Raw genomic sequence first — 14,047 nt, 5'->3', positions numbered from 1 at the left:
CCTAAACGTCTGCTCAAGGGGTGGGGGACGGCATGCTCCCTCCCAGTACACCACCACCCCCATTCTTCACGCCTCTCCTCTCCTCAGTGAGCTGCAAGGTAGAGCAGTGTTCTCCAAACTGTGGATCGTGACACTTGCTCAAGGATGTAAGACCAACGAGTTTGTCAAAATGGGTGCTTTAAAAATTAAAATGGTGGGGTGGGTGCCTGGGTGGCTCAGTCAGTTGAGTGTCCTATTCTTGACTTTGGCTCAGGTCATGATCTCGCAGTTCGTGGATTTGAGCCCTGCGTTGGGCTTTGTGCTGACAGTGCAGAGCCTGCTTGGGATTCTCTCTCTCTCTCTCTCTCTGGCCCTCCCTGGCTCACTCTCGCTCTCTCTCTCTCTCTCTCTCCCTCTCTCTCTCTCTCAAAAATAAATAATCATTAAAAACTTAAAAAAAAAATTAAATTAAAACAGATGAACTAGAAATAGAATGGTCCACACTGCATAGAATCATAACCATTACTGGGTAATTAAACTTTCTTTGGGACAGGAACACAAGAGGCCCCAGAGACGGGCTTGCTCCTGCTTCCTAAAAGGCACTCATGTCGCTTCTTCTAAAACATGGATTCAGGGGCACCTGGGTAGCTCAGTGGGTTAATCATCTGGCTTCAGCTCAGGTCGTGATCTCACAGGTCATGGGTTCAAGCCCACATCGGGCTCTGCGCTGACAGTGCAGAGGATGCTTGAGATTCTCTCTCTCTCTTCCTCTATCTCCCCTCCCCTACTTGTTCTCTCTCTCTCTCTCTCTCTCTCTCTATATATATATATATATATACACACACACACACACACACACACACACACACATACACATATATATATAAATGAATAAACTTAAAAAAAATTGAACATAAAAAATGGATTCAGCTCTGCATCCGAAGCCCCGGGTGCTTCCTGGGGAGGCAGAGGGTGGGCTCCTGTCTCCTGGAGTCTTCACGCTCCTCCCTTTCCAGCAGCCTCTTGTGTTGCAACGTGAGATGAGTAGGTTCCCCAGGTGTGGGTAACCCGTGTCTATCCAAGTCTCTGTATAAGGCCCCAGACCCGGCTCCTCTGCTGCCCTGCCATCAACGGCTCTGGGACCGAATCGAGAAGCATGGTGGATCTTGGTAAGGACTCCCAGCCCCCAGCTTCTGTGGCATCATACCCCTAATGCACCTCTGAGCCTCGAACCTACTGCTCTCCTGCCTACCCATTCTTGGCTTCCTACTCAGTAATCATCCCTCAGGTTATCTCTGACTGCATCGGTCTCTCTCCTAACCTGCAAAAATATTAGATTCCGCTCTTCCCCAAGTCCTCCCTGCCACGCTGAGTCAACATCCATGCCGAGCTGTTCCCAACAGCGAAAGATGCTCAGTGAGGTCATGCTGTGCGCCCTGGTGGCGACCAGAAGGCTCCTCTCCCGCGTTATTCGCCTTCCCCTTCTGCTTCTCAGCTGCTGTCCTCAGTTCTGAACTCCTGAGCAAGGGCAGTGAGAGCAGGCGTAGCAACAAGGGGAGAAGGGATGGCTCCACGGATGGAGGTGGGGGTTCCAGAGGTCCTAGACTCATCCTTGGAATCCATTCGGGCCCTGACTCCCCCAGGTCCTGGACTGTGGATGTAGCAGCCGGTGCTCAGGTGCAGAGACCCGTCACCCCTTGGGGCAGTGCTGCCGTGAGGGGGTCTGCCTCCGGGGGTCCAGGTGAACCTGCTGACTTTACTTCCAGCACTGTTTTCCCAAGTCCTTGAGCTCTCAGATCAGGCTGCTGGGAGACCGAAGGTCCCAGGCATGAGGCTCCATTGTACCAGGATCTGTGCCCAAGAGAGGGGTCTATTCCCTCCAGGCTCAGGGAGGAAGAAGTGGATGGAGTTTTGTCATCTATGGTCCATTCCAATGAGCAATGCTTTCTGTGTTCATAACACTTACTTTTGGGTAACTTCGCGTCTCTCGCATCTCCTGTGTATTCCCTTCCCCTCCCCCCTCCCCCCTCTTCTCCTCTCGCTCGCTCGAGTTGAATGAAGAGGAGCCCAACCATCTTCCAGAATTCCTCTTTATCCGAGCCATCCTAGGAGTCAAGCAAGAGGCCGCCTCACACCCATTTATCTGCTCATTCCCTCTCATCCCCACCTCCGACAACCACCAATCTGCATTTTGTCTCCATGGATTTTCCTATTATTTCAGACCTTTGGTTTACATGGAATCAATCATACCATACATGACTTTTATGTTACTTTCATCTTCCACTTGCGTAATAGTTTTGAGGTTTATCAACACTGTAGAATTTATCAGTACTAATTCCTTTTTTTAAAAGTTACATTTATTTATTTAGAGAGAGAACCTCTCTTTAAATGGGGGAGGGGCAGAGAGGGAGGGAGAGAGAAAGCATCTCAAGCAGGCTCAGCACTCGGAGCCTCACGTGGGGCTCAAACTCATGAACCATGAGATCATGACCTGAGCAGAGATCAAGAGTCAGATGCTTAACCAACGGAGCCCCCCAGGCGCCCCTCCTTCATCCCTTTTTATAGGAGACTACCACAATTGGTTTACCCATGCATCTGTTAATGGACATTTGGCCTGTTCCCATCCTTTGGCCACTGGGAATAGAGTTGTTATGAACACGTGTACACGTGTATTTGATCCTGTTCTCACGTCTTCCGGGCATACACCTGGGAGTAGAATTTCTGGGTCAGATGGTATTTCTACCTTCAACTCTTTGAGGAGCTGTCAAAGTGTCTTCCACAGCTAACCCATTTTATGTTCCGATCAGCGATGTACGAGCGTTCTGATTTCTCCACCTCCCTCCCGATCCTTGTGATTTTCCACTTTTCTCTTAATTACAGCCACCCCAGTGGATGTGAAGGGATATCTTGTCGTTTTAATTTGCAGTCCCTTAATGAACAGGGATGAGCATCTCTTCAAGTGCTGACCGGCCGTCCATATATCCTTTTTGGAAATGTGTCTATTCAGCTACTTTTTCCACTTTTAATGTTTTATTTATTTTTGATACAGAGAGAGAGAGAGAGAGAGAGAGAGAGAGAGAGCATGAGAGGGGGAGGGGCAGAGAAAGGAGACACAAAACTGGAAGCAGGGTCCAGGCTCTGAGCTGTCAGCACAGAGCCCGATGTGGGGCTCGAACCCCCGCACATGAGGTCATGACCTGGGCCCAAGTCAGAGGCTTAACCGACTGAGCCACCCAGGCGCCCCCTTTTTCCAATTTTAAACTGGGGTGTCTTTTTATTATTTGGCTGTAAGAGTTTTTCAACATATTCTGGATACCTCTCTCTTAGCATATATGTGAGTTGCAAATACTTTCTTCTGTTATGTGATTGTCTTTCCACTTCCTTGATATTTTTGTGTGCATCACGTATGTTTTCATTTTGACAAATTCTATTTTTTTTCTCAGTCTTCTGTGCTTTTGATGTCATAGCCAAGAATGCATTGCCTGAACCACGACCATTAACATTTACTCCACTGTTTTCTGCTAAGGGTCTTACGGCGTTAGCTCTTATATTTCGGTCTATGATCAATTGGAAGTTAGTCTTCGTGTATGGTATGGGAGGGACCTTCTTTCTCTCCTTCTCCACATCCTTCTTATTCTCTTTTGCGTACAGACACCCAGTTTTCCCAGCCCCAGCTGTTGAAAAGACTATTCTCTCCCCTAGTTCATTGTCATAGCACTTTTGTTGGAATTTCACTGACCGTAATTATACCGGTTTATTTCTCAACTGTCAATTCAGCCCATTGATCTACGCGGGCGTCCCTTAGGTCCACACCGCATGGAATTAACTAGTATTGCTTTGGAGTAGATTTTGAAATGATGGAGCATCAGTTCAACAATTCTGTTCTTTGCTTTGGCTGTTCTGGGTCCCTCGAGTTTCAGTACGGATTTTAGGATCAGCTTGATCATTTCTGCCTAAAAACCAGCTAGCGTTTTGATAGGAATGGCGTTGAATTTATAGGTCAGTTTGGAAGCACTGGCAGCTTAACAATATTACATTTTTCAACTGAGGAACATTTATGTAGCTTGATTTGTTTACATGTTCTTGAAATTCTTTAAACAGCTGTGTTGTTTTCAGTGTGCCCGTTCTGCACTCCTCCTGTTAAATTAACATGCGTTTTATTACTGTTGGTACTATTGTAAGCAGAATTATTTTTTTATTTTTAATGTTTATTTATTTTTGAGAAAGACAGACACATAGACAGAGTGTGAGCGGGTGAGGGGCAGAGAGAGAGGGAGACACAGAATTAGAAGCAGGCTCCAGGCTCCGAGCTGTCAGCCCAGAGCTGGACATGGGACTCGAACTCATGGACCATGAAATCATGACCTGGGCCAAAGTCGGATGCTTAACCGACTGAGCCACCCAGGGACCCCCCGTAAACAGAATTATTTTCTTAATTTCAATTTCGGATGGCTCTTTGCTAGTGTGTATAATGGACTTTTATATGTTGGTCTTGCATCTTGCAGGCTTGCTTACTTCATCTATTCATTCTATAGTGGCTTTAGTAGCTTCCGTAAGCATTTTTAATGTACTAGATGATCGTGGCACTTGAAAACCGAAATAGTTTTACATCTTCTTTTCCAATTTGAATGTTGCTTTCTTTTTCTTGCCTAATTTCTCTGGCTTGAACTTCCAGTGCGATGTTAAATTGAGTGGGGAGGGTGAATATACTTGTCCCGTTCCAAATGCTGGGAAGAGGCCCATGAGGTCTTTTGCCATTAGGTACCGTAAGCTGTGGGTTTTCTCATAGACCAGGTAGAGGAAGCTCTTTGGATTCCCAGTTTGTTCTTTGTTGTTGTTACTGTTTTAATCACAGAAGAGTATAAATTTTGTCAAATGCCTTTTCTGTATCATTTGAGATCATCATATTTCCCTCCACCCATATTCTACTAAAAAGGTTTTATTACATTGATTGATTTTCATATGTTGAGCCAATCTTGCATTCCTGGGATAAATCCCACTTGGTCATGGTGTAGAATCCTTTATATAAGCTGTTGGATTTTGTTTGCTAGTATTTTTTCTTGAGAATTTCTTAATTTATATTCGGAAGAGATGTTGGTCTATGATGTCTTTGTCTGGTTTTGATATTAGGGTGATTTTAGCTTCATAAACTGAGTTGAAAAGTTCTATTGTTTTATTTTTTGAAGTTTATGGGGCACCTGAATGGCTCAGTCGGTTAAGTGTCTGACTTGGGCTCAGGTCATGATCTCATGGCTTGTGAGTTCAAGCCCCGAGTCAGGCTCTGTGCTGACAGCTCAGAGCCTGGAGCCTGCTTTGAAATTTGTGTCTCCCTCTCTCTCCCTGCCCCTCCCCTGCTCATGCTCTGTGTCTCTGTCTCAAAAACAAACAAAGAAAAAACAAAAACATTATTTTTTGAAGTTTATGAATTTAAGGATGCTTTTTTTCTTGGTCATTTTAGCTAAAGTTTCGTTGATTCTGTTCATCTTTTCAAAGAATACATTTTTAACTTTATTGATTTCTTGTGTTGTTTTTTTCTATTCACCATTTCATTTACTTTCCTTGGTATAATCACTGTTTCCTAGGTTCTGCTTCTCTCGGTTTGTTCGCTCTTGATTTTGCAGTCAGAAGACTGAACTATTTTGCTTTGAGAGCTTTCTTCTCTTGTCCCATAGGTGTTTCACTACAAAGCTCTCTGCCATCACTGCTGTAAGCTGTCCGCCGTGTTTTGGTACATGGCGTTTTCGTTTTCATTTGTCTCAAACTATTTTTGAATTTCCTTTGTGACTTTAGTTTTCCTTGACCCACTGGTTATTTTACAAAGGAACTGGCTCTTATATTGCTGCATATTTGTGAGTTTCCCAAATTTACTTCTGTTATTTACTTCTCATTGAATTCCATTGTGGTCAGAGAGCATATTTGGTATGATTTCAATTCTTTTACATTATTGAGGCCTTTTTTAATGGCTTAGAATATGGTAGATCTTGTAGAATGTTACATGTGTACTTGAAAGAATGGGTATTTTGCTATTTTGAAGTGTTCTACAGATATTTGCTAGGTTTAATTGGTTTCTAGTGGTTTTTCAAGTATTCCATATTGTTTTTTTTTTTTAGAGACGGAGAGCAGGGGTTGGGGATGGAGGCAGAGGGAGAGAAAGAGAGAGAAGGAGAGAGAAGGAGAGAGAAGGAGACCCTCAAGCAGGCTCCATGTTCAGCTCCGAGGCTGATGTGGGGCTCAATCCCATGACCCTGGGATCATGACCTGAGCTGAAACCAAGAGTCGGACGCTCAGCAGACTGAGTCCCCCGGGCGCCTCCACGTGGTCTGTGTTCTTGACCATCTATCTGCTGTTTTGTTCTATTATTGAAAATGGGGTGTTGAAGTCTCCAGCTATTGCTGAATTAGCTATTATCTTTTTTGTTTATTTGTTTAGAACTCAAAACCTTTATTTGTTTTGTAAAAGGGAAGAAAGTGATTAGCAATCACCTGTGTGATGCAACAGGTTTAGTTCTTACCATACAACGCGACACGTCAGCACTCTAACCCCCTACTCCTACGGCTTTGCTTTCACAAGAGAATACCCAAACACATTTCCCCACCTATGCATGACCCGTAGTGGCTCAATGCCAGTGGCAATGACTGTTTCATGACTAAGTCACTGGTAAAGAATTGAACTCTCATGTCAATATTTTTAAACATTAAAAAAAAAAAAAAAAGCCCAGAAGGCTGGAAAATCTCAAGGGAAAAAAGTATTGGGGATTCAAAAATTTTTAAGTGAAATTTCTTTTCAGAAAATTTTTTATGTTTATTGACTCTCTCAAGAGAGACAGAGAAACAGAGTGCGAGCAGGGAAGGGGCAGAGAGAGAGGGAGACATAGAATCGGAAGCAGGCTCCAGGCTCCGAGATGAAGTCAGACTCCTAATCAACTGAGTCACCCAGGTGCCCCCATTTTTAAAGTGAAATTTAAAGAGACGTGGGACATAACAACAGGCCACTGGTATTACTTTACCAAGTCAACAGATGCATCTCAGAAATGACTATTATCACAAAGGGTTTTCAAAGCGTTCCTGAATTTTTATAAGCAGATCACACGTAGTAAAGGTCCCTCCTCCCCCAGTTTTGCTTGCATCGTGCAAACTGACTTCGGCTGGTAGTGTCCCCTCTAGTGCTGGGTCACTTCAGAAGCACATTAGGGGCACCTGGGTGGCTCAGCTGGTTAAGTGTCCGACTCTTGGCTTAGGCTCAGGTCATGATCTCAGGGTTCATGAGTTGAGCCCAGTGTGGGGCTCTGCACTGACAGCGTGGAGTCTGCTTGGGATTCTCTCTCTCCCTCTCTCCTTCTCTGCCCACCCCCCACACTCATCTCTCTCTCTCTCTTAAAATAAATAGTAAACATTTTTTTAAAAAAGCACATTAGACAAACAAGCTGACAGGTGGGGCCCATCGGGAGCGTCCAGATCCAAAGACCTCGGTTTACCCCGAGCCTCCCTCTACCCGGGCTGCACGCTCAAGCCCTACCTCACACGCTGCCTGTTACTTACTGTTAGCATTATTATGATCTGCCCTGTCGAGCCATTTGCTCTTTGGATCCTCACGACAACCCCTTGGTGCGGGGGGGGGGGGGGTGGATTCACAAACTGTCACTCTCCTCTGGTCCCCTTCCTAGAGTTTATGGAGCCTTCTGCCGGCTCATGTGATCGCTGTGAGGATGGTTCCAGATAGCTCCCCAGACAGTAAACAAAGTGGTTTGGGACAGAATCTCTTGAGACTTCTAAGGACAAGGTACCTGGGAAATATAGAAACGGCAGGTGTTTCGTAGGGGAGGAAGCTGAACACAAATGGGGAAGCCATGCTCTCGGGCTGCACGTCAACTACGCCGGCCCGGCAGGGCTGAGGCCAGCAGCAGCAGGAGCCCCAGCAGGGAGGAGACGTGGGAGCCGCCTTCACGCTCCGCTGTGCGTGGCCCGGGAGGTGGGGGGCTCAGGACATGGGGTAACAGGACACTTTCCATTTGCAAGTCGTACAAGACGAAGCCAGAGCTTTGCCTCCTGTTTTATCCGTATGATCTGATGGCTCCCTGCCTCTACATGGTTCCACAGTAAGGACGGCTGTGGAACACGCGAATTGGTGAAGCGCGAACCTGGTCACGTGGTTGCATTTATAAAACCCCTTCATGTCCCGTCCGTTCTTTCCCAGTCCCCGCTTCTCTCCAACTCCATCCACAGTCATGGGGGGTCCGGAAGTCGCAGTACAGGTAAGGGGAGCTCCAAGTCCAAGACCATTCAAGCCCAGCCGTATCTCCAAAGCAGTCCTGCACCCAAATTCTCTCCTTGTCAATCTTCCCCCAGCTTCCTTCCTCTTTCTGTGCATCCTCCGATATCTTTAACACCTGCCCCATGCCCTCCCCCAACTGGGAAACTTCACTGCATTCTTAGAATCCTAGGCAATGGCATTCCAAGAGCTTTTCCTTCATTTGCTCCCCTTTAAAGGGTCCAAACTGCTCTGACCCAGCGGCCTAGACGCTCACATGCATCAGGAACTAGATCCTATGCAGAGATGGCCCCAAACCCAAGCCTGTAGAGCAAATCTGGAGCTAAGCCTTCCCCACACTGGCCTGCGGTCCCTGAGGTCAGCCAGCCCCACAGCCACACTCCAGCCCCTCCGCAACCTCCTTTCCCTCTCCTCCAGCTCCTGTGTGTGTGTTAGTTCTTCTGCTCCATGGCTCAAAGACTGTCATGGGTGAGTACAAGGACGAGGAAGAATGAAGAGGGACCAGGCTCCCCTTGGGAAGTGGGGACATGGTTCCCAGAGGGCTCCTGATGGGGGTGGGTTTAGAGCCTGGACCTCCGTGGGCTCACACCAGCAATCTCTGCCCAGATGCCCCCACCGGCCCAGAGGTGTGGCTGTGCCAGCAGGCGTCCAGGTGTGGGGACAAGATCTACAACCCTTTGGAGCAGTGCTGTAATGACGACACCATCCTGCCACTGAACCAGACCAACCTCTGTGGCCCTAACTGCCCCTTCTGGCCCTGCTTTGAGCTCTGCTGCCCCGAGTCCTTTGATCCCGAGAAGTAGTATGTTGTGAAGCTGAAGATTCTTGGTGTGAAGTCCCAGTGCTGTTCCTCCCCCATCTCTGGGGACAGTGCCAGGTAAGGACCCTGCCCCTGCCCGAGGAAAAGGGGGTGGGGTGAGCAGCGAGAAAGGAGAACGGGAGTTTGGGTGTGTAGGCCACTCTTCATGAGGAAACCCCGCTCACTTCATCTCCAGCAGTGGCTCCTCGTCTGAGCTCCATTATCTATTGGTTCCTCCTTCTTTGCAGCAGAAAGATGTTTCCTCATTGAGAAAACTATTGAAGAAAGTAAATTTCCACTAAGGCAGCTTGGAATGGAAGGCTGGGGCAGGCATCAGAGTCCGGGCAACGAAGAGCCTGGGGTCCCCACCGGGGAGAGACCTTGGCTGACGACCACGTGATCTTCCCACTGTGCTCCATTTTAGCGCCTGCCCATTATCTCAGCCATTGCTCCCTTGTCCTTCGGTCCTGATTCACCACCCTTGCTGATCCGTGTCAGTCAGTCAGCTCAGGGAGGTACCATGCGCCATAGGTACCCATGATTCCTTGCTTGCTCTATGAAATCCCTTTTGCTATTAAATATCCATGGGATTCTATTGCAAAAATAATATGCTCTTCAGACTATCTTTTCCAGAGAAGACTTTCCAGCATGTACTGGACTTGCTTGTACTTCTGTCTGCCTCCTAACTTAAGGGGTATGACAGATGTCAGCACATCTATTGGGCAACTCCTAGCTACTGAGTTAATTATGCTTCAAGTTGTTAATGACAGGTGGGAAGGAGTCTTCCTTCTTGCAAGAGCAGAATAGAAAGATCTAGTAAGGCTCATAGCCTTCACCCTGTGCAAGTGCATGCCCCACATAAAAGCCCACTGAGTCAGAAGCAAATCTAAGTTCCTGACCTCCCTAACAGCTTTTAAGGTCAACAGTCTCCCCTACCCCCCAGGGCCTTCCCCTATGTGCCTCTTAGATAAGAGCCCTGTGGACCTTAGCAAAACACTGCCCTTTCTGGTTTAAATTGCCCAACTTGGCCTTAGCCCAGGAGCCTCAGACCGCTCCACTCACAGATCTAAATAAAGGCACGTGCCCAGGGTCCTGCCTCTCTCTCTCTCTCTCTCTCTCTCTCTCTCTCTCTCTCTCTCTCTCCCGGCACCCTGCCTTGACCACTTCATGTGGCCCCTTGAGTCTTGCCATGTACTTCTTCTAGAACCTGTAACAAATTATTTTGATTTCTTTTGTGGTCTTTTATTGAATCACGGCCTACTAGCTAGCTGGCCCTCCATGCTCTGCTTAACAACTGTTAATTTAACAAAGTCATAACCCCCACAAACAAGAGTGACTTTGTGGAAGTCCGGGGTCCAGCATAGAGGTTCCAGCACACCAATGGAGGGGAAAGAAAGAAAGGGAAGGGAAGGGAAGGAGGGAGAGAGAGAGAGAAAGAGAAGAAAGAAAGAAAAAGAAAGAGGAAGGAGGGATAGAGAGAGAAAGAGAAAAGAAAGAAGGAAGAAAAAGAAAGAGGTAGGAGGGAGAAAGAAAGAAAGGAAAAAAGAAAGGAAGGAAGGGAAGGAGGGAGAGAGAAAGAAGAAAGAAAGAGAGAGAGGGAGGGAGGGAGGGAGGAAGGAGGAGACTGGCTGCACTGGAAAGGGTTAGAGAAACCACCCCCCCAACCCCCCACCCCCCAACCCCCCATCCCCCCACCCCCACCCCCGCCCGCCCCCGCCCACAGGGCAGCACAGCGGAGCGCCAGGACAGACCTTCTCAGCCCGTGGGGAAGGCGAGGCTGGTGAGTAAGCACCTGACTTGCCCAAGCTGTGTTTTAGCCTCTTCCTCACCACATAGGGAAAGCTGAGATGTGCCGCATGACTGGGGGACGGGAGAGGCGGGGAGAAGAGCAGCTAGGGTCTTGAGAGCATAAAAGTGCTACAGACCCTACTAATCCCTTTGCAGACACCACCATCAGGAAGCCCGCCCATGAGCTACTAGGTGTGTCTCACCTGTAGGTCCTCCCAAATGGCCCACAGACACCTCCAATGCTGTGTGCATCTCTACCCCCCTCCCCACTTGTCCCAGTGCATGCCCCAGGGGGGCAGCCAGTTCACACTGGCTTTGCAGACAGCTGGTGAGCACGTGTAGAACCCTGATCCAGTTTGCAGGTGGGGAGAAAGCGCACACGCTTGGCCAGTCAGCACCGCCCAGGGAGAACAAATGGGAGGCTGTCAGTGCCTGGCCTCCCTTTGCAGTATCAGGAGAAGGCACCCAATTTTAAGAATTCCACCCAGGGGCGCCTGGGTGGCAGTCAGTTAAGGGTCTGGCTTCGGCTCAGGTCATGATCTCATGGTTCGTGAGTTTGAGCTCCACATTGAGCTCTGGGCTGACAGCTCAGGGCCTAGAGCCTGCTTCGGATTCTTGTCTCCCTCTCTCTCTCTGTCCCTCCCCTGCTCATGCTCTGTATTTCTCTCCCTCTCAAAAATAAATAAACATTGAAAATTTAAAAAAAGAAAAGAATTCCACCCAAAGCAAGAACAAGTAGTGTGGAGCAGGAGTATCCATAGAAAAGTTCTAGGTGCGCCTGGGTAGCTCAGTCAAAGCATCGACTTTGGCTCAGGTCATGATCTCATTGTTTGTGGGTTCAAGTCCCATGTTGGGCTCTGTGCTGACAGCTCAGAACCTAGAGCCTGCCTTGGATTCTGTGTCTCTCTGCCGCCACCCCACGCCAAAATAATTAAATTTTTAAAAGTATTTTTAAAAAATAAGAAAAAAGAAAAGGTCTAAGACAGCCTCAGAATCCCTAACAGGAGTGATGGAAAGTATTTCCTGAAGTCAGTCAGTAAACACTGGAGGAGGGGACAGCTTCTTCCGATGCAAAGACTGCAGTGCCAGGACTCAAGGGACATGGAGAGCCAAGGAAACAGGATGCTGCCAGTGGAACACAACGACTTTCTAGTAACTAGTAACTGATCACAAGAAATGGAAATCTGCTATTTACCTCACAGAGAATTCAAAATGGCTGTTTTAAAAAAGCACCATGAGCTACAAGAAAACACAGAAGGGCAATTCAGTGAACTCAGAAAAACAATGCACTATCAAAGTGAAAAGTTTGACAGAGAAATGGGAATCATAAAGAGCCAAACAAATTCCAGAGCTGAAGAAGTGAAAGAATGAAATGAGAAATGCAGCAGATGGCATCCGTGGCAGACATGATCAAGCAGAAGAAAGACTCTGTAAAGTGGAAGACAAGTCAGTGGAAATTATCTAATCAGAGGGAAAGAATGAAAAAAGTAAAGAAAAAGAGTTAAAAAGTTTTTTAAGTTTATTTATTTTGAGAGAGAGAGAGAGAGAGAGAGAGAGAAAGCACAAGTGGGGGTCAGGCAGAGAGAGGGGGAGAGAGAGAATCCCAAGCACACTCCTCACTGTCAGCACAGAGCCTGAAGTGGGGTTCAAACCCATGAACTGTGAGATCATGACCTGAGCTGAAACCAAGAGTCAGATACTTAACTGACTGAGTCACCCAGGCAACCTGCTTTGATACATGTTAACTAAACTCAGTACAGTAGCCTTTTGACAACTTATGTAAGCCAAGTCATTATGCTGCACACCTTAAACTTCTACGGTGATGTACATCAATTATATCTCAAGAAAAGTAGAAAAAAAATTTTAAGTATTTTGAGACAGACAGAAATGGAGGCACAATATACCAACACCTATGGGATGCAGCAAAAGCAGTTCTAAGAGGGAATGTGATAAAAGGCAACATTACAAAAATAAAACCTCAAGAAAACAACCTAACTTTACACCATAAGGAACAAAGAAAAAGATGGACAAACTAAGCTCAAATTAGCAGATGGAAGAAAATAACAAAGATCAGTACAGAAATGAGTGAAATAAAAACTAGAAAGACAATTTTAAAAAATCAATGAAACAAATAAGAGTTGGTTTTGGGGGGGCACCTGGGTGGCTCACTCAGTTAAGCGTCCGGCTTCAGCTCAGGTCATGATCTCACGGTTCGTGGGTTCGAGCCCTGCGTAAGGGTCTGTGCTGACAGCTAGTTCAGAGCCTGGAGCCTGCTTCGGATTCTGTGTCTCCCTTTCTCTCTGACTCTCCCCTGCTCACACTGTCTCTGTCTCTCAAAAATAAATTAAAAACATTAAAAAATAAATTAATTAAAAGAGTTGGTTTTTGGAAAACAGACAGACACAAATGACAAATCTTTAGCTGAACTAACCAAGAAAAAAAAAAAAGGACTCAAATAAGCAAAAGTATAAATGAATGAGGAGGCATTACAACCGACAACAGAAAAATACCACGGCTCTTAAAGGACTACTATGGGGCGCCTGGGTGGCTCTGTCAGTTGAACATCTGACTTTGGCTCAGGCCATGATCTCAATGTTCATGGGTTCGAGCCCCACATCGGGCTCTGTGTTAACAGCTCAGAGCCTGGAGCCTGTCTTCAGATTCTGTGTCTCCCTCTCTCTCTGACCCTCCCCTGCTCACGCTGTCTCTCTCCCTCTCTCAAAAATAAATAAAACATTAAAAAAAAACCTTTTAAAGACTACTAGATCAAGTCTATGCCAACAATTTGAATAACCTAAGATTAATAAATTTCTAGAAAGAGACAACCTATCAAGACTGAATCATGAAGAGAAATGATGAACAGACCAATAATGACCTGAGGGTTTCACTGGTGAATCCTAGCAAACATTTAAAGAATTAACACCCATCTCTCTCAAACTCTTCCAAAAATCTGAAGGGGAGAGAATTATTTTCAAACTCATTTACAAGGCCAGCGTTACCCTGATACCAAAACCAGACAAGAAGACTAACAGAAAATTACAGATTGTAAGATTTCATAGATGGAGGCAGAGGCCAAAGGAAAGAGAGACCAAGTTAAGGAGCAAAGAAAGCCTTTATTGGAGTCTACAGTTCCCAGGCGAGGTTCCATGACTCCGGAGTGGGGAGTCAGGGAAGTCACGCCTGGTACGGGAGGGCAAGGCATTTTACGAGTGC

The 14,047-nt window shown here is 46.7% G+C and overlaps 1 protein-coding gene across 1 annotated transcript; it reads left to right on the top strand.

Moving 5' to 3' along the window:
- The first annotated feature begins 1,135 nt into the window (after positions 1–1,135).
- LOC115279820 (insulin growth factor-like family member 2) lies at positions 1,136–9,570 on the top strand. The gene is given in 5 exon segments (XM_029924322.1): positions 1,136–1,148; positions 1,475–1,561; positions 8,665–8,715; positions 8,854–9,124; positions 9,295–9,570. Coding segments are annotated over 5 exon segments (444 nt in total). The 3' UTR covers positions 9,317–9,570.
- Positions 9,571–14,047: the final 4,477 nt, after the last annotated feature.

This window comes from Suricata suricatta, chromosome 16, assembly GCF_006229205.1.
Source record: "Suricata suricatta isolate VVHF042 chromosome 16, meerkat_22Aug2017_6uvM2_HiC, whole genome shotgun sequence".
Classification (NCBI taxonomy): Eukaryota; Metazoa; Chordata; class Mammalia; order Carnivora; family Herpestidae; genus Suricata; species Suricata suricatta.
The sequence above is the reverse complement of the archived record's forward strand: the minus strand, read 5'-3'. Positions and strand labels throughout refer to the sequence as shown.